Here is a 20491-nt window from a genome sequence, read left to right on the forward strand (position 1 = left end):
TTATTTATTTATTTTTGTGCAGTGGGCACATCGGAACGATGTACCAGTGGAACCCTAGCCAATAATCGTTCTGAGGGGGACCTTGCTCTCAAGTGCACATTTCTTGTTGATTGGAATTTTATGGAAAGTCAAAAGCGTAGCTTGCGATCATGCAAAGTATTTCAAATATTGTCTATCTGACACTTTGCTAGACGTTCGAATGGAAGTTTAAGGTAGGTAGTGGTTTTCTTGATCCAGTAACGATAGCATTTCTCTACCGAAAATATTTGTGCTTAGCTAGTTAGCTAACCCGTTAACGTATCAGGAAGCGGCTAGCTAACGTTAGCTTATTTCCAATTGGCTAGCCAGCTAGCTTGCTAAATGCTAACGTTTAATCCGCTATGATATAGACTTCGACAGTTTGTAGTCCTAAAACCCGGAAATTAGTTACCTCTAGTTCGTTCAGCCATCCCTATGGAGAAAATGAATGGGCAAAGAATAGGGTTTTGGATAAACACTGAAAATAAGGTCTAAGGTTAACAGGCTTAGGATATATTTTACGTTTTGTTATATGATATGCTAGTATCAGTCAGTTAACATTACCTTTATGAATTATGAAGCTTTTATATTCTTTTTTTTATTACATAAATGCATAAAGTGACGTTAGCTGATGAAGATGATCTCATAGAACAAAACGTACAAGATTTCCTAAGTGTTTACCACAGACCTTATTTTCGGCGTTTATCCAAAAAAAAACTACAAAAACGCCATTCATTTCCCCATAGGCTTTGTCCAACTGAGTTAGTGCTTACAAAAATACGCCATTAACGTTACTATTTATCTCTATAGCTAACGTTATATTTTTACTAGTCTGCTTGATAAATATATGAATTAGCTAGCTAGTAATCGTCAGTAATTCAGTAGCTTAGTTTGAGGTTTTGTCTAGCTTGTTTAGCTAGCTAGCTAAATTAGCTAGATAGATTTCAATCTCATCTGCATCAACAGAAGCCAGCAGGCTTGCTTACAGCTGCACTAGGGTCGGATAACCTTCATGTGTAGATTAAGACAGAGCAGAGCCAGTGCGAGATATGGTTCAGAAAACGTACCCCAATCGAGGGATGAGAAATGCATTGTACTCCGAATTGTCCCATTATCCCAACTGTTACACCGAGAAGATTGCACTACTGCTATTTTTTTTAGCAGTTGTAAAGTATTCTATGTGTAACAGTTGGGATAATGGGACAACTTGGAGTACAATGCATTTCTCATCCCTGGATTGAGGTACGTTTTCCGAGTCATATCTCACTCCAGCACCGCAGTGTCTTAATCTATACAGGAAGGCTGTCTGACCCTAGTGCAGCTGTAAGCAAGCGGGTCAGATCTGCTGGCTACATCAACAGTAACTAGTGGTAGTACAGTATCAGCCTGCTAGCTGGTCAACTATCTGCCAGGAGCCCCGGACCAAGCCATTTATCTCTGTGTGTTGCAGTGGTAGTGTCTTGTGTGGGCTAACATCCCTCCCTATCAATCAATTGTAACTTATCCCTCCCCTGTTTTTCTATTCACAAAGGTTGGCAAAAAGTTGTGAGACCAAAAGTTGTTTTCTGTGCATGGACGGAAAGCAAATGCGCAGGTATGTGATGACCTCCTGACGTTTTTTGTTGTTGTGTGGCTTGATTTTGTATTATTTTTTCTGTTAAAAGTAATTTTCCGTCCTTTCACATCCAATGACAATTGTGTCCTGGTTTAGTTCATCATTCTTCATTGCAAGTGACAGAAATTTGAGAGTAGTTCATTTTGTATTTTTTTAAATGGGCTAGATTTGTTGGAAATCATAAAATCAACATGTATAAATGTGTTATAATGTAATATGATCAGGGGATTAAGTTCTGCATGATTCACCTATGACTTGGAAATGACCCCAGCCCAGTGAGGTGTCTTGGGGTTGGTGAAACTGGGAGTGCTAGGCCTGCATCCAGTATCACTTGTGTCAGTACCCAAACTGCTGTGGCCCAATGTTTCAAGGTCAATTTGAGTCTTTGTGGTTTGACAAGTTAATCCACATTGAATCTACTTTTTGGGGGAAGAATGAAAAAAGTGGGGAGGAAACAATCATAGTTTATCTTATTTAGCCTGGTAAGTATTGATGTACCGTGGACCTCCTGTGAAATTAGATTTGAAAGACAGTCCTCTCTTGTTCTGTGTAGTAGCCAATGCTCCCTTCACATTATGTAGGAGATCAGAGACACTCTCCTGTTGCTACTGCATATTGAGCTATAATTGGAAGAGCTGATTGCTGTTTGACAACAAGAATTGCTGAGGAAATTGCTTGGGGGGGTGTAACAGATGCTAGCTGAAGAGACCTTGGATTGCACCCTAGACGACCAGTAAGTCATAGCCTAGTTGAAAGGAGATGTCTATTTTGGTACTTGGTTCTTTCACATCTAGACCTCAACTTTCCATAGTTCAGACAGACATAGCTGATGTCTTTTTAGCTTAAGGAATTATTACATCAACTTTGACTCTGGCTCCCACCAATACCAACGTTGACATGACCAAATATTAACCTTGATTGGATTTTTGTAGTGGCAGTTCTTTTGGGATAAATCAGTGTTAAAGTGTGAATTGTGGATGTTTATCCCTATTCTGTCTGGCTTTATGTGTCTGTTCTGCAGGGGTACCAGCGCACGCCCAGACAACACCGGAATGGACATCACCGCACGCTGCACACTGGGTGATCCCAACAAGCTCCCAGAGGGTGTGCCCCAGCCGGCACGCATGCCCTACGTGTCCGACAAGCACCCTCGCCAGACGTTAGAGGTCATCAATCTGCTACGCAAGCACAGGGAACTGTGTGATGTCGTGTTGGTGGTCGGCGCCAAAAAGATCTATGCCCACAGAGTGATCCTTTCGGCCTGCAGCCCTTACTTCAGGGCCATGTTCACAGGCGAGCTGGCCGAGAGCCGTCAGACGGAGGTTGTGATCCGGGACATTGACGAGCGGGCCATGGAGCTGCTCATTGACTTTGCCTACACTTCGCAGGTTACCGTTGAGGAAGGCAATGTGCAGACATTGCTGCCCGCCGCTTGTCTGTTACAGCTGGCTGAGATTCAGGAGGCTTGCTGCGAGTTCCTCAAGCGCCAGTTGGACCCCTCCAATTGCCTGGGTATCCGTGCCTTTGCTGACACCCACTCCTGCCGCGAGCTGCTGCGGATAGCTGACAAGTTTACACAGCACAACTTTCAAGAGGTAAGGTCTCTTATCTTGCATACATGTGAGTCTCTGTGCACTCACTCTCTGAGGTGCAATCTAAAAAGTGTTTCTTTGACATTTAGAAAATAATGTTGCTTATCTTACCTCTCTGCTTATCAGGATCCTGTTAGTTACTTAGTCTAGCTATTCATTTGAAAATCCACACTGGTTTCCGGTTAGTGAACACCAGAGAGAGGTGTCCCTTAGTGTAAATTTAGCCCCACAGCCTTAAAAGTGAATCCCAGCAATAAAGTTAATACCTTCTCTACATTGTCTTACGTTTTCTTTACACACAGTTTTAGGATTTCCACAAAGTTAAACCCCCATGTTATTTGTATCCTCAGGAAATAACTGCCACGGAACTTTCAGAATTTTAAAATGTGAATTAGATGCTGCTGCTGCTGGTTTAACTTGACTGCCTTACCGTGCATCATTCTCTTGAACACAGCCCCTGTCTTTTTGTGGACTTTGAACAGGTTTCACCTGATGAAAGTGTGCCTCAAGTAATTTTGCTTGCTTTGCCTTCAGGTGATGGAGAGTGAGGAGTTCATGCTGCTTCCAGCCAACCAGCTAATAGATATAATCTCCAGTGACGAACTGAATGTGCGAAGTGAAGAGCAGGTTTTCAATGCAGTCATGGCCTGGGTCAAGTACAGCATTCAGGAGCGCCGGCCACAGCTGCCACAGGTGATAATGCCTGCTGTATAAACAAAAGAAATGTAACACTAAGGACAGTCTGTTTTAAAATTGAAAGTGTTTGTGTGTAACTTATTCCACCTGGTAAGTCATTGATTCAGGAGATATTTTCTGGTTATAGGTCCTCCAGCATGTTCGTCTTCCTCTTCTGAGCCCCAAATTTCTGGTGGGAACGGTAGGATCAGACCCTCTCATCAAAAGTGATGAGGAGTGCAGAGACCTCGTTGATGAGGCAAAGAATTACCTGCTCTTGCCCCAAGAGCGCCCTCTAATGCAAGGGCCAAGAACACGCCCTCGGAAGCCCATCCGGTGTGGTGAAGTACTCTTTGCAGGTTAGTATCTTAAAACTGTTGAACCTCGCTGCATTCTCTTGGTACCCATGTCTGATCACGTCTGCTTTCAAAGGTATTTCAAAATGACAGTCATGCCTACTTTGGCCAACATGTTGGCCATTGAATATCCCAAATATTCCAAAGGGTAGGGTTAGAAGAAACAAAGTTCTACCAAGTTGAGTTTTTTTTATTTATTCTGTCATATTCCCAGTTGGAGGGTGGTGTAGTGGGGATGCCATCTCCAGTGTGGAGCGATACGACCCACAGACCAACGAGTGGCGCATGGTAGCTTCCATGAGTAAGAGGCGCTGTGGAGTGGGTGTCAGCGTCCTTGACGATCTTCTCTATGCTGTCGGCGGCCATGACGGGTCCTCGTATCTCAACAGTGTGGAGAGGTTAGCATTTCCTTCCCTGTTTTTATAGGGCCTTGTCCCAAATGGCACTCTGTCCTGAATATATTGCACTACTTATGACCAGGGTCCACAGGGCTCTGGTCAAAGTAGTGCACTATATAGGGAATATTGGGAAACACCCCAGATCTTATCAAAAGGCTGGTCTTCCTTCCATTGTTTAACTTCCTTATCTTAGTGTACTGTACTGAACTCACTCTCCACAACAGGTATGACCCCAAGACAAATCAGTGGAGTAGTGATGTAGCACCCACCAGCACGTGCAGGACCAGTGTGGGTGTGGCTGTCCTGGGAGGGTATCTGTACGCAGTAGGGGGCCAAGATGGAGTATCCTGTCTCAACATTGTTGAAAGGTCACACTATATCATACATATTCATTGTTTAATTTACTGTATTTGTCTTCTATAAATCACACCGTTTTCTATCATGCTGAGGCAAAGACATTTCATCTTGCAATACTAAAAGTATTATAACAAACAATTTACATGCCTCCTGAAATATCACAAAAAGCTGACTCCACTGAGTAATGTGACTGTATGATCTGTAACAGATATGACCCCAAGGAGAACAAATGGACGCGTGTGGCCTCGATGAGCACCAGGCGCCTGGGTGTAGCCGTGGCTGTACTGGGGGGCTTCCTCTATGCAGTGGGAGGTTCAGACGGCACATCCCCTCTCAATACCGGTACAGATGAAGTACTTAGAAAACAGTACAATATCTTTCATTACTCAGCACGTCACTAACAGGGTGTAAACTAATTTCTTTATTTATACAGATAAATCACAGTAGAAGCTCCAGAGATCCTAGGAAAAGAGATCCTAGAGTCACATAAATGTCCCTATAGTTCCCTAGAGATCTGGGTTGTATTCATTAGGCACCAAATGGATGAAAACGGACTGAAACAGGGAGAGACTATCTGAACTTGTCCAATAAGAAACACTTGTTTTTGTTATCTTGCTACACTTTGTTATAGTGTACACTAATGAATATGACCCTGCTCTAACCCCATTTCTTACTCCGTCTGCTCTGCCTCTGCTCTAATCTTACCACAGTGGAGAGGTACAACCCCCAGGAGAACCGCTGGCACACCGTCTCTCCCATGGGCACCAGGAGGAAACACCTAGGCTGTGCAGTGTACCAGGACATGATCTACTCCGTAGGAGGCCGGGACGACACCACCGAGCTGAGCAGCGCCGAGCGCTACAACCCCAGGACCAACCAGTGGTCACCTGTTGTAGCCATGACTTCAAGACGTAGTGGGGTCAGTCTGCATCTTTCACATTGATTTCTGTTTGGTTTTGGTGCTTTATTTTAGGATAAGGAGGCGAAGTGTTGGACTTTTCAATCAAATCAGGTAATTTAGTAATTGTTGTTGGGATTAATTAGATGAAATGTGGAGCAATAGGGAAATCATCTGTTGCTTTTCACCTGTTGATGTTTGGAGCATTGTTTGATTGCAGGTTGGACTAGCGGTGGTAAATGGCCAGTTAATGGCTGTGGGTGGCTTTGACGGGACAACGTATCTTAAAACAATAGAGGTCTATGATCCTGACGCTAACACATGGAGGTAGGTGACCGCATGCAACAGGTTACTTGAGACATATTATAATAATAATAATAATAATAATAATATGCCATTTAGCAGACGCTTTTATCCAAAGCGACTTACAGTCATTCGTGCATAATTTTTTTTTGTGTATGGGTGGTCCCGGGGATCGAACCCACTACCTTGGCGTTATATGCGCCGTGCTCTACCAGCTGAGCTACAGAGGACCACAAGCCTAGAGGGCTTGTGTTGAACATGAAGATATTTAATTTCCTTCTCTCCCTCCAGGCTCTACGGTGGAATGAACTATAGGCGACTTGGAGGAGGGGTTGGTGTTATCAAAATGACTCACTGTGAATCCCACATATGGTAACACCTCCAGGTCAAAGGCCTCACTGTCGCTTGTGCCTCCGAAATAAACATTGTTTATCATGCAAGGAACGAAGGAAGACAATATTAACTGTAACTCATCCACAGCCATGTTATTGGCAAGCCAATGAAATGTCTTGAGTGACTACAAGCTTTATTGTTCCTGTGTCAAGTCTGGAAGGCTTCTATTCTAGGAGCCTACGGTTCATCTCTCTCTTCTGTACTTCCTGTATTATGACTTGACTGGCCAAGGCCAAGAGGAACCAACTCTGAATAGATCAATCACGAGGAACTATTGTTTATGACATCATGGAGGCAAACACTTCATTTCCCCTTTTTCGGTTACTGAAATGGAATGCTGCAGCTGCACTTTAAGAGACAGTTGAGACTTTTGCTGTGTTATACTATACCAATGTTTAGTTTCCATTGAAATATTAAATGGGGCATGAAGAAGAATCTTCAAAGAGAGCTGAAGGTGCAGGATGTGGTCTCACTGCTTCTCCTGATCCTCGTTGTGAAAAGTGGATGAACTTGTTAGGCAGTTGTTTGAATCTCTAAATTGAATGCACTGTGATTATTATTTTAGATTGTTTTTTTTGTTGCTGTTTTTATTAGTTTGACACACTGAGCATAACCTGGAGTTCTACGTTCACAACTGGGGTCAATTGTTGGTTCACTAAGATATTGGTACGGTGGTGCTTACACAATATTATAACAACTGTTTCATACAAGATTGTTGCCCATTTAAGACTGTGTGACAGTGGATATAATTTTTTAGGAGCAACTCTTTTTACATTATAGGACACATTTCTGAGACAGTCTTGCACTTTAATCTATTATAGATTCTTCTTGAGGAATGAGTTGCATTTTGGGTAATCTAACACACAGTAAGGAATAATGAACTGGTTGATGTAGTATGCGTTTAACCTCTTCATTGGTAACCATGCAAAACATAGATGGACATTCAGTAATATGCTTTATTAAACAATATATATTTTTTAAATAATGTCTGTAAATCCTGATGTATCTCATGTTACCATTTGTCACTGTTATTGAGCGAAATAATATACGATCATGCGTTTTGCTGAAACTCAACCCCTGTGGATATGTTATCACCCAAATGTGTCAGATTCTGCAAGTGTTCGGAAGTAATTAGCCTAATCACCAATCATTTTGAAAAAGAACATGTCCCTTTGGCTGTGTTCAGTCAGCCCAATTCGGGTCATTTTTTTCTACTAATTGGTCTTTTGACCAATCAGGTCAGCTCTGAAAATGTGAAAAGCTCTAATGTGATTGGTCAAAAGAACAATAAGTGGAAAAAATATCAAATTGGGCTGCCGCTGTAAACCCAACCTTTCACACAAGTATGGAAGCGTTTTGGTAGCAAACGTATGGGTGCTTTATTTCTGCTGAAGGTCTGAGATTTCTCTGTATGAGCTGTAAGCCTTGACATACCAGACTGGCATTTTACCCCTATTAGACAATGTGGAATTGTCTGTACTGACAAAATACCCCATGCTGTTAATAAAAACAATTTTTTTATTTCAAACTTTAAGCTCATAAAAAATAATTTTGAAGATGGAAATGTATTTACAGGGACTGTTCTTTTAGATTGTTACATCACTCTCTCTACCGTTTAGGAAATCACTAGGCTAGTTCTCTGGGACACCAGGCTTTCTTACAGTTAGCCAATTACTGTGTATCTGGACTGAAACAATGATATCTTCAGGAGAACTGCCCAAGTTACTTGACGATTTACCATATATCAAACCTGATTAATCAACTATCACCACACTGACAGAACCAACATTTGAAGGGTTAAGCTGTAACACATTTACTTCTACACTATTGCGCTTGTAGTGAATACTGACTGAATAGTGACTGAAACCACAGAATAATGACAAGGTACACAATAAGCAAAAGCGTGGCTATTTTCAAATGTATGCATTTGCCTGTTCATACAATACAGGTACTTATATTTACATGAATAAAAAAAAGTGTCAAGGTTTAATTTCATATGGACAGTAATTTTGGGGTATACAGGTATTTTACAAACGACACAAAAGTTGATTTGTGATGTCAAAGACAGTCTGCTTAGATGGGCATCTTCAGGAGAGCACATTCAGTCAGCAGTTGCAGGATGGTGGGGATGTAATTAGGGCTTGCAATCTGTGAAGGAAAATGAGTAGTTAGATAACAGATACTACTTCCTATTTCAAACTACAAATGTCAGCTACAAAAGGGTTAGTTGGAAATCCATTCACAAGTTAAACATACTGTTTAATTATAATTGTTCACCTTTAAGTGTGTGGCTAAGCCCATTTGAAATGCAAGTTACATGTTACAAATAGCCAGTCACTTGCGTTTAGTCTAGATATAGATATGTTGGCCTTTACAGATGTGTGCATATCTACCTTGATTTTTCCACTATGGTGAGAAGAACCCAAAGCCGTGGAGATCTGCATCAGTGACCCAGCAGACAAGTCTATCCTGAAGTGCCTGAAGAAGTGTGACTGCAGCCCTTTGATGAACCTGGTGACCTCATCGATGCTGATGCTGTCCTCTGTAGTGTCAACCTGCCGCACGCTGTCCCAAAGCTCCCAGGCATCTTGTGGGTCGACGGTGTAGGTAACGTCCATAGGGGGTAGTGTTGGGAGAGTCCAGACCAGTTTCAGGTACTGGATGTTGATGGTGGGGTGGCACCCAGTCCATAGTGATGCGAGCCACTGGAGGTTGGTAGAGTTGATACCAAGAGGGCCGAAGCAACAGTCAAATGTCTTTTCAAACCAGGATTTGACCAACACTGTGAGCGATTCTGGTCCTCTGGTGCAGAGCAAAGGCAAACTGACAAATTCCGGGGGTAGTGATCGGAGATAATCCAAGTCACCGTTGACGCAGGTCAGCCAGCCACTCCACACAACCTTCTGAGCATCATCTTTTGCAGCAAACGCTTGTTTGGAGAGAATCTGTGATGATGAGAACAACAGATGGCATTGAACACCACAGTCAAAGGATTCCACAGAAGAATAAAGTATGAACTGCAAACTACATTTAGAGGAAAAACCCTTACCTGTATGAAAACCGTCTCAGCATCTTTATCTGTCTCTGCCAACCCAAGGACCACAGAAAAATTGACCTTGAAGCCCAACTCCTGACCAACTTCAATCGCCAGGCCCTGTTGCTTCTCTGATACGATGAAAGCTGATAGTTGCTTTGAGTAGGGTTTCAACTGAGTGTGTCTAAACTGGTACAAAGGTGTGACATACGACAGCTGCCATTCCTTCTTCACCAGAAGTGCTACTTGGTCTGGGTCAACCTGTTTCTAGACAGCAAAGAGACATGCATCAGAATATTCAAAATCAAAATATTACACTCAAATGATAATGTCTGATGAGAATATCTGAAGCAGGGCTACAGATCAAGCCTACAGATTAGTCGATTTGTCAACAATGTAGAACAATTATGAATACAACCACATTGATTGGCCTTAGCTACTTACTGTGATATCACGTGACTTTGGAGCACTTCTACTTCTTGGTATTCTTAGAGCTGTCAGATGGCCTGATGTGTATGCCAGATGAGTTGCTTCAACACAGCTTCGCATTGATCGCCTGTAACTCTTGCTCCTTCGTTGTGCCAAGACATTGTTGAGTGGGGTCTTCTCAGTGCTGTAAAGAACAGATTATCACATTAGGATAGCTAGTGAAACATTGTATTCTTATTTTACACCAAGCATACAATGTTAATAAAACTAGGCAAGCTGAAATGATGAAAAGTAGAAATGTGTCACAAACTAGCTAGATTCTTTTATTATTATTCAGACATTCAAAAATCAAACAGGCATTATTTATTTCAATAAATAATAAAAACACAGGATGGTCTATTTAGGAATCAAATTACAGAGATTATTATAAACCTCAAGGGCTTGTTTGGATTTAACCAATTTGAACAATTGTTTATTTAACTTTACCTTGTTTAAAACCTCTTAAAATGTAAAGTCCCCATACCTATTCGATTTTGTTTAAATTAAATTCAGTCTGGTATGAGAACTGTAGCACCTATCTGCAGAAAGCAGAGTATCTTGACTATTGATCGGTGCCTTCAAATCTTTGGTGTGACTTACTACCATATATGGGCATACGAATTTATAAGGGCAGGCCGAGCCGATGACCTAATTTCAAGATGGCTGCTACCTACATTCCGGTTAGCGTTGTGACGCATAAACGAAATAAACACGGAATACGTTGATACACACCGAAAGCCAGGACTCCACAGATCATGAGGATATCTTATTTGTCTACTGAGTACCCGGGGACTGGGAGGGAGCGCACACAGTGTAGGCTACCTATGATTTCATTATCTGATCAACTTTTTTTCCCGCTGTGTTAATTGACTGGATATACTCACTGCAGTATTAAGCCTAACATTGAGCTGATGAATTATGGGCTAATATGCATATGTATTACATCTCGAGCCTGCTGTCTTCATTGTTCTGTTGCGCAATTACGCACCTGGTCTCTTCTCTGCCACTACTATTCCTTTTCAATCTTGTGGAGTACAAGGAAAAAACTACAAAAGGTTGTTGGACACTTATTTCGGCTTCTTTTCTTTAGCCTACTAACAGCCTATTTGAGGAGAGATGTAGGCTTGCTCTTGCTTGCTGAATGTAAAATAGGCTACAGCATTAACTGGCAGGGAGTTCGAAGGAGAAGCCCATATTTTCCTATAGTCGGCCTATCTTAACACTGGACTAGATCCTGACAAAATAGGCCTACACCTTATGATTGGCCTGCTAAAAAGAAAAGGGGCAGTTAAAAAAAACCAATTGTTCATACATTCGGCTTTCCTGTTCTCCATAAAAAATGTATGATATTATTAAATGTTAAAGTGGGTATGAATAATTTTGATCATTATTAGATCAGTACTGAAATGCATCCCAACATGTTTTAGTAGGTTGATATGTGACAAAGATGCTCTGCCTTTCAATATCTGAGTTACAAAACACACAATGGTCAAAGTTAAATCTTCTGAAGAAATCAACTTCTTTAGGTTTAGGTCAGGGTTTCCAAAACTCTGTCTTGGGGACCACCCTGGGTGCACATAGTTTTTTGCCCTAGCACTGCACAGCTGATTAAAATAACCAACTCATCATCAAGCTTTAATTATTTGAATCAGCTGTGTAGTACTAGGGCAAAAACCAAAACGTGCACCCAGAGTGGGCCCCAGGACCGAGTTTGGGAAACCATGCTTTAGGTGTTAAAGGAAAAGAAAGGCATCTGGTTCTTATTTTGACTATAGAACTTCTAGTGAAATCTAACATATTTCCCTTTCAAAGGTGAATGGAAACTCTGTAGTAAAAGTAGTTCTTAAGAATATAACTAATGAAAACATACAGGTAACTGCCAAAATAATGGATTCACTTGAGTAAATGAGGGATACAAAGTGTATTGAAAGCAGGTGCTTCCACACAGGTGTGGTTCCTGAGTTAATTAAGCAGTTAACGTCCCATCATGCTTAGGGTCATGTATAAAAATGCTGGGAAGAGGTGAAGCGAGATAGAAGACTGATTTTGGGCCCAGTTATCTTCAGCAGGTGGTGGTTTTCATTTTTTTCACTCACCAAGCAAGGAATCAACGAGTGTCGAATTTGGTCAACAAAATGTATGGCTTATTTGATAGAAGTTTAGTAATGCTTAGGTTGTTACGAGTGTACTGATAAGTAGGACACGTGATATCTGAGTTGTGCCTGTTCACACACACATCTGCCCTCATTGGCTAGAATTGTCCCACCTGATCTTGCCTCCTCCCGACTGCCTTCAATTTTTTAAGAAATGTATTTCAATTGTGAGAGTGGCCACTTGAGTATCTGGTCAATATAATGGATAATCTGTGTGGGCAGGCCATTATTTTGGCTCCGTGGCTACTCCCCCATAGGATGACAATGCACCCATCCACAGGGCACGAGTGGTGACAATGGTTTGATGAGCATTAAAACAATTTAAACCATATACCATGGCCGTCTCAGTCACCAGATCAACCTAATTGAACACTTTGGGAGATTCTTGAGACAGCGTTTTCCTCCACCACCAACAAAACACCAAATTAATGGAATTTCTCATGGAAGAATGGTGTCACATCCCTCCAATAGAGTTCCAGACACTTGTAGAATCTATGCCAAGCCACATTTAAGCTGTTCTGGAGGCTCGTGGTGGCCCAACGCCCTATTAAGACAGTGTTTCCTTTATTTTGGCAGTTCGCTATATGTGGTACTGCAGCAGAATAAGTCTACATTCCTTTGACTAAAATAATCATTGCTTGTGGAATTGCCTTAACCACTGTAGTATATTGGTGCAAACAAGATCATTTTTTTAAATGAAATTGTTATGCAATAGAATATTTCCATTATCATCCATTAAAATGTTGAATAGACCAGATACCTTTCTCCATCCACTCATTGTAAAAGAAGGATTTTCTCTTAAATTAGTATGCATCTATTGTTCCAAATTGGAGTAGTACACGGAGTGAGGTTATGTTAATATATTTGTTTCCAATAATGGTTGCCAAGTACGTTATCAACAATAATGGATGACTTGTTGATGAAATGCAGATAACTTCAGGGGCAGTTTAGAAATCTCAATGACATCTTAATAAAAAATCTATGCCACCAAAACGAAAATGAAAACCAAAAACATTCACATTTTCAAGTAAAACATTGTAACCATTTTAATTTGATGGTACCATTCATTGGATCAAATTACATTAATAGAGCTTGCCAGATTGTAGTCCTAAAAAACAGAAATTAGTTACCTCTGGTTCGTTGGCCATTCCTATGGGAGAAAGAATGGGTTTTGGGATAAACGCCGAAAATAAGGTCTGAGGTTAACACAGGTTTAGGAGAGATTAAACATTTTGTTCTTTGAGATATCATTCAGTTAACATTACCTTTATGAAAATGAAGCCTTTATCTGCTTGTTTTGATTACATAATCAAATTATTCAGAATTCACAGAAATTGCGTTAGCTGATGAACAAATAGAACAAAATGTTACGCCCTCCGACAAACCATCAAACAGGCAAAGCGTCAATACTAGGGTTGTAACGATTCGTTTTAACAACGATTCGATTTGTATCACGATTCGTGGTTGTCGATACGATTCAAGGACGATATTGGTTCATTTAGAACGATACGATCCGAAACGATTCAGTGACTTGAAATCGATTCAGTAACCTTTTAGCCAAAAATTCAACCAGTGTGACTGAAATAAATACCTGGATACTGAACAGTGCAGGTGAAGTTTCCTAGATTCCTGTTTCTTGTAAGGACCGCAATGGTGGCTTGATAATTTCTCGCTCGTCGGCTTCTCCTCTGTCGTCCGCCATGCTATGTTTTGATGTCTTTGCGCCTTTGCGCTGCTGCTGGCGCGGGGCGATGACATCACGGATAGGCAGACTGAATCTAGTAATGTTTAAAGCCTTTATCATTAAAAGTGCTAAGAAAAAACATCCATATAAAGTCTGACGTGCTTAAATCCAATGGGTTATTTCCTAGTATCGATACAATCGATTTATTACATTTTAAAACGATGTTAGATTGATATATGTTGTCCAAAAGGCCAACTCGCCGAGCACAGATCGATGTAGTTGGATCATAGGAATATAAATCGATACATCGATGTAGTAGATGGATCGTTACACCCCTAGTCAATACAGGACTAAGAGCGAATCCTACTACACTGGCTTTGACACTCGTCAGATGTGGCAGAGTTTGCAAACTATCACTGATTACAAAGGGAAACCCAGCCGCGAGCTGCCCAGTGACGCTCGCTTCGAGGCAAGCAACACTGAACCATGCATGAGAGCCTGTGTGATCATGCTCTCCGTAGCTGATGTGAGTAAGACCTTTAAACAGGTTAACATTCACAAGGCCGCAGGGCCAGATGGATTAGCAGGATGCATACTCAGAGCATGCGCTGACCAGCAGGCAAGTGTCTTCATTGACATTTTCAACCTCTCCCTGACCCAGTCTGTAATACCTACATGTTTCAAGCAGACCACCATAGTCCCTGTGCCCAAGAACGCCAAAGTAACCTATCTAAATGACAAACGCCCCATAGCACTTACATCTGTAGCCATGAAATGCTTTGAAATGTTGGTCATCATGGCTCACACCAACACGATCATCCCAGAAGTTAATTGACAGCATGCCAGGGCGGATTGCAGAGGTCTTGAAAAAGAAGGGTCAACACTACAAATATTGACTCTTTGCATAAACTTAATGTAATTGTCAATAAAAGCCTTTGACACTTATGGAATGCTTGTAATTATACTTCAGTATAACATAGTAACATCTGACAAAAATATCTCATAACACTCAAGCAGCGAACGTTGTGAAAACCAATACTTGTGTCATTCTCAAAACTTTTGACCACGACTGTAGTACTCGCGCTGAAAAAACGCTCGACCACTGTTACTCCCCCTTCTGGGATGCCACGTTCCGGGTAGCCTCTGAGAATAACATTGATGTATACACGGACACGGTGACTGAGTTCATCAGGAAGTGTATAGGGGATGTTGTTCCCACTGTGACTATTAAAACCTACCCAAAACAGAAACTGTGGATAGATGGCAGCATTTGCGCAAAACTGAAAGCGAGAACCACTATATTTAACCATGGCAAGGTGACTGGGTATATGGTTGAATACAAACAGTGTATTTATTCCCTCTGTAAGGCAATCAAACAGGCAAAACGTCGGTACAGAGACAAAGTGGAGTCGCAGTTCAAAGGCTCAGACACGAGACGTATGTGGCAGGGTCTACAGGCAATCACGGATTACAAAGGGAGAACCAGCCACGTCACAAGGCTGCCGGCCCAGATGGCATTCCTAGCCGCGTCCTCAGAGCATGCGCAGACCAGCTGGCTGGAGTGTTTACGGACATATTAAATCTCTCCCTATACCAGTCTGCTGTCCCCACTTGCTTCAAGATGTCCACCATTGTTCCTGTACCCAAGAAAGCAAAGGTAACTGAACTAAATGACTATCACCCCGTAGCACTCACTTCTGTCATCATGAAGTGCTTTGAGAGGCTAGTTAAGGATCATATCACCTCCACCTTACCTGACACCCTAGACCCACTTAAAATGTGCATACCGCCCCAATAGATCTACAGACGATGCAATCGCCATCGCACTGCACACTGCCCTATCCCATCTGGACAAGAGGAATACCCATCTATGAATGCTGTTCATTGACTATAGCTCAGCCTTCAACACCATAGTACCCTCCAAGCTCATCATTAAGCTCGGGCCCTAGGTCTGAACCTCGCCCTGTACAACTGGGTCCTGAACTTCCTGACAGGCCGCCCCCAGGTGGTGAAGGTAGGAAATAACACCTCCACTTTGCTGATCCTCAACACAGGGGCTCCACAAGGGTGCGTGCTCAGCGCCCTCCTGTACTCCCTGTTCACCCATGACTGCGTGGCCACGCACGCCTCCAACTCAATCATCAAGTTTGCAGACGACAACAGTAGTAGGCCTGATTACCAACAATGATGAGACAGCCTACAGGGAGGAAGTGAGGGCCCTGGCGGAGTGGTGCCAGGTAAATAACCTCTCACTCAACATCAACAAAACGAAGGCGCTGATCGTGAACTTCAGGAAACAGCAGAGGGAGCACGCCCCTATCCACATCGACGGGACCGCAGTGGAGAAGGTGAAAAGCTTGAAGTTCATCGGCGTACACATCACTGACAATCTGAAATGGTCCACCCACACAGACAGTGTGGTGAAGAAGGAGCTACAGCGCCTCTCCAACCTCAGGAGGCTGAAGAAATTCGGCTTGGCCCCTAAGACCCTCACAAACTTTTACAGATGCACAATTGAGAGCATGTTGTCGGGCTGTATGACCGCCTGGTACGGCAACTGCACCGCCCGCAACTGCAGGGCTCTCCAGAGGGTGGTGCGGTATGCCCAACGCATCACCGGGGGTACACTGCCTGCCCTCCAGGACACCTACAGCACCTGATGTCACAGGAAGGCCAAAAAGATCATCAAGGACTTCAACCACCCGAGCCACGGCCTGTTCACCCCGCTACTATCCAGAAGGCGAGGTCAGTACAGGTGCATCAAAGCTGGGACCCAGAGACTGAAAAACAGCTTCTATCGCAAGGCCATCAGACTGTTAAATAGTCATCACTAGCCGGCTACCACCCGGTTACTCAACCCTGCACCTTAGAGGCTGCTGCCCTATATAGATAGACATGGAATCACTGGTCACTTTAATAAATGTTTACATACTGCTTTACTCATTTCATATGTAGATGGACCGCCCCCAGGTGGTAAGTAAGTAAGCATTTCACTCTAAGGTCTACACCTGCTGTGTGTATTTGGCACATGTGGCAAATAAAATGCATGCATATACTGTATTCTATTCTACTGTATTTTTGTCAATGCCACTCCGACATTGCTCGTTCTAATATTTATATATATATTTCTTAATTCCATTCTTTTAGATGTGTGTATTGTTGTGAATTGTTAGATACTACTGCACTGTTGGTGCTAGGAACACAAGCATTTCGCTACACCCGCAATAACATCTGCTAAATATGTGTATGTGACCAATAACATTTAATTTGAGATGACATAACGGTGGTAGGCCTGAACACTGACAACGATGAGACAGCCTACAGGGAAGAGGCATGGGCCCTCAAATTTATACAGCTGCACCGTTGAGAGCACCTTGATGGGCTGCATCACCGCTTGGTACACAACTGTTAGAGGGTAGTACATACAGCCCAATACATCACTGGGGCCGAGCTCCCTGCCATCCAGGACCTCTATACCAGGCGGTTTCGGAGGAAGGCCTTAAATTGTCATAAACTCCAGCCACCCAAGTCATAGAATGTTCCCTCTGCTACCGCACCCCGCACGGCACCAATGCGTCAAGTCTGGAATCAACAGGACCCTGAACAGCTTCTACCCCCAAGCCATAAGACTGCTAAATAATTAAATAGTTAACCAAATAGCTACCTGGACTATGTGCATTGACACTTTTTGCACTAACTTTGACTCGTCACATATGCTGCTGCTACTGTTTATCTGTTAATTTATTCAAAGTTATATGTACATCTCTACCTCGTACCCTAGCTCTTAATCATGACAGTTCAATTAAAATTACACATAAGAGTCATTGGACAAAGGTGTCTTCTTTATGGGGGAGTTTTGTTAAGAGCCCGTTGCTCGGTCTGAACATTAACATGCATCACTTGTGGCACGGTTTTGGAACCAATAGGACCTTATCTTTCATATCAGCGATAAATATTTTTCAAAAAACAAAACCTTAAATTGATACACACCTTTATAGTGTTAGTGTTCCCACACACCATATCTCCATGTTATTTTGTGTGTATCAAGGCGGAGGGACCACCTGTGCTAATTAGCCATCTAGCATGCGCATGTTCTGAACACCTGTGTGTAATGGAAGAAGTCCGCCAGAAACATTTCACTGAAAAATACTGTTGGCTGCAACTGTGATAACGTCGGTTAAAACAGTGTACAGTACAGACCCGGTACTGGTACCCCGTGTAAATAGCCAAGTTATCGTTACTCATTGTGTATTATTACTGTTATTATTAACGTTACGCGTTTTACATTTATATTATTTTATCGATTTTGCTGTTAGTCTCTACACCTGTTGTTTACGAAGCATGTGACGAATAACATTTGGATTTTAACATAAGAGTTTCTAAGCCTGTTTACCACCGACATTTTGGGCGTTCATCCAAAAACACTAGCTACAACAACCCCAGTCATTTCCCCATAGGCTTTGGCCAACGAGCCATGGCGGAGTTAGTGCCTACAAAAATACGCTAGTACTATTGCTCTCTATCCCCTTTTCCACATACTAACTAGCATGGCCTTGTTCTTTGTCAAAAAAGGGTTGCTAACGCTAGCTGGCAAGCTTTGCTTTGGCTAAGCAGACGCTGTTTTGATACGACCCCGTTTTCCTCACTGACCAACAGCTTAGTTAGCAATAATTCTATATGCTAACGTCGATAACATAGCTGTCTATCGACATGAATTAACAATAGGTAAGAAATTGTACTAGATTTGTACCTGTTTCGTTCCTCCATTACTGGAAAAAAAATAACACCAGCAAAGACAGGAAGTGGATTTGAAATTCGCGCTTTCCCATGATGCAACTTGAATCTTGATAAGGAAATGTAGTCAATTACAGCATCATTCAACATTGAATTCGAATCCTGGATTTATGTTCACTCGGCAATTATGCCGAATAAATCATGGACCCACATCTACAAATGTAGTTATATTTTCATACAGCTGAATCTTCAAATGCTCTCATAATAATGTGTATCATAAAGAAAACAAAGATTGTAATATATCCTTATCGTAGTTTCACTACTTTGGTCAGAAATAGAACGCTCCTCCCCGCCATGTGTTACACAAATTGAGCAAAAAAATCACTGATCTGTAAATCCAACGAATGGACACACTACAAAGTAACTGTCGGTACCAAGCACATCCACATTTATTGAGTTTTGTCAATCACGCTGTCTTTTCAGACTGAACACGGAGGAGGCATGGGCGGAATTTAGAGGACGCCGGTGCCACATTCACAAGGAATGAAGTAGCGCTTTTTAGCTGGCAAACGCTGTCGTTTGGGCATATCGACATGATGCAACTAACGTTTAATTTGCCACATCAAGGTTGCCAGTAAATCATATTTAGCTATCTAGCATCCATGTACAACAAGCGGTCAGCTTTCAAGACATATATTTACTAGGTTAGATGATAGCTAGCTATCTGTTTAGCTAGTGTTGCCAAACCCTCAGTAAGGAAAGTAGCTCTTAGCTGTCCTAAAAGTTGCTAGAAGTTACTAAATGATTTGCATAATTGACCATGTGCATGTAATTGTGATGGATGCTGTAGGAGAGAGGAATAACGTCGTGGGGGAGACAAAAAGTGAGTAAAAAACACCCTAAATATGTTTAGAACTACAAATGAACTTTCTTCTGTCGATTCTTTTTTTTTTTTTATGTCACAATTCCAACCCTCCTCCTTTATCCTGGCTTGGGACTGGCAAAAATGTCCCAAAAGAGACACTGTTATTATCTTTTTTTTGTGTGTGTGTGTTTAGTTTTCTTAAGTTTGGTTTGGTTTTTAACCCTATGGTCCACTTAGGAGCCTACGACAAGTCACAGTAAAACATTAACATTTGAACCATAACATTAAAAAAAAAAGTGTATACAATCTACATTAACAATCTAAATGGACCAAAAAGAGACTATCAACTATCAATGGCAATGTGAGAAAATGATGGTAACTACTCTGGCCTTAATTCAGGTTAATTGTTTGTTTTTTTCAGACCCCCCTCCACACACACACAGGCTGTGCTGGCTCTCAGAAATAGTGGGTCATCGTCATTTTGGTCAAGGCTCTCTATGGCAGGTTCAGCAACTGAGGGAGCAGACTTAAATGAGTAAGCAGCTGATGTGCCAAAAAGCTGCAAAACATTATCAGGCAGCTGGTGCTCATAGCAAGCCTCACCAGACAGCTTCAGTCCATATCGAATGTACAGGATGGAGTTAAGGGTCTGCAAGGACATCCGATTTCTAAGTTTGCTTTTTACCACACTCATCTGGCTGAATACTCTCTCGACTTCCGCATTCAAGTGTGGCAAGGACAACACAGACACAGCAGCCATGGCAAGTTCTTGAAACGCGTTGATATCAGCTGCATCCCTGAACTTCCAAATCTCACTCTAGAAGCCCAGTGTGTTTTTTGTCTCATTCCATTTACTAAGATGGATGGCACGCCATTGCTGTACAATCTTGTCTATCTCTGCAGGGGAGTAGCCAAGTAGCTTGGCAATTTTTTTATATTTCTTCAGGG

At 42.1% G+C, this 20491-nt stretch overlaps 2 protein-coding genes across 2 annotated transcripts; one reads left to right on the top strand and one right to left on the bottom strand.

Annotated features, from left to right (window-relative positions):
• The first annotated feature begins 105 nt into the window (after window positions 1–105).
• LOC121535204 (kelch-like protein 20) lies at window positions 106–8133 on the top strand. Its single transcript, XM_041842031.1, has 11 exons — window positions 106–212; window positions 1550–1612; window positions 2655–3228; window positions 3760–3918; window positions 4049–4259; window positions 4471–4654; window positions 4879–5022; window positions 5220–5353; window positions 5722–5930; window positions 6130–6236; window positions 6504–8133. The coding sequence occupies exons 2-11, from the start codon at window positions 1590–1592 to the stop codon at window positions 6586–6588; spliced, it is 1830 nt and encodes a 609-aa protein (XP_041697965.1). The 5' UTR covers window positions 106–212; window positions 1550–1589; the 3' UTR covers window positions 6589–8133.
• LOC121535205 (centromere protein L-like) lies at window positions 8106–18792 on the bottom strand. The gene is made up of 5 exons (XM_041842032.2): window positions 18695–18792; window positions 10084–10252; window positions 9655–9906; window positions 8999–9550; window positions 8106–8753 (listed from the first exon to the last, which is right to left on the bottom strand). The coding sequence occupies exons 1-5, from the start codon at window positions 18709–18711 to the stop codon at window positions 8679–8681; spliced, it is 1065 nt and encodes a 354-aa protein (XP_041697966.1). The 5' UTR covers window positions 18712–18792; the 3' UTR covers window positions 8106–8678.
• Window positions 18793–20491: the final 1699 nt, after the last annotated feature.

The sequence above is a fragment of the Coregonus clupeaformis genome, chromosome 21 (genome assembly GCF_020615455.1).
Source record: "Coregonus clupeaformis isolate EN_2021a chromosome 21, ASM2061545v1, whole genome shotgun sequence".
In the NCBI taxonomy this organism is placed as follows: Eukaryota; Metazoa; Chordata; class Actinopteri; order Salmoniformes; family Salmonidae; genus Coregonus; species Coregonus clupeaformis.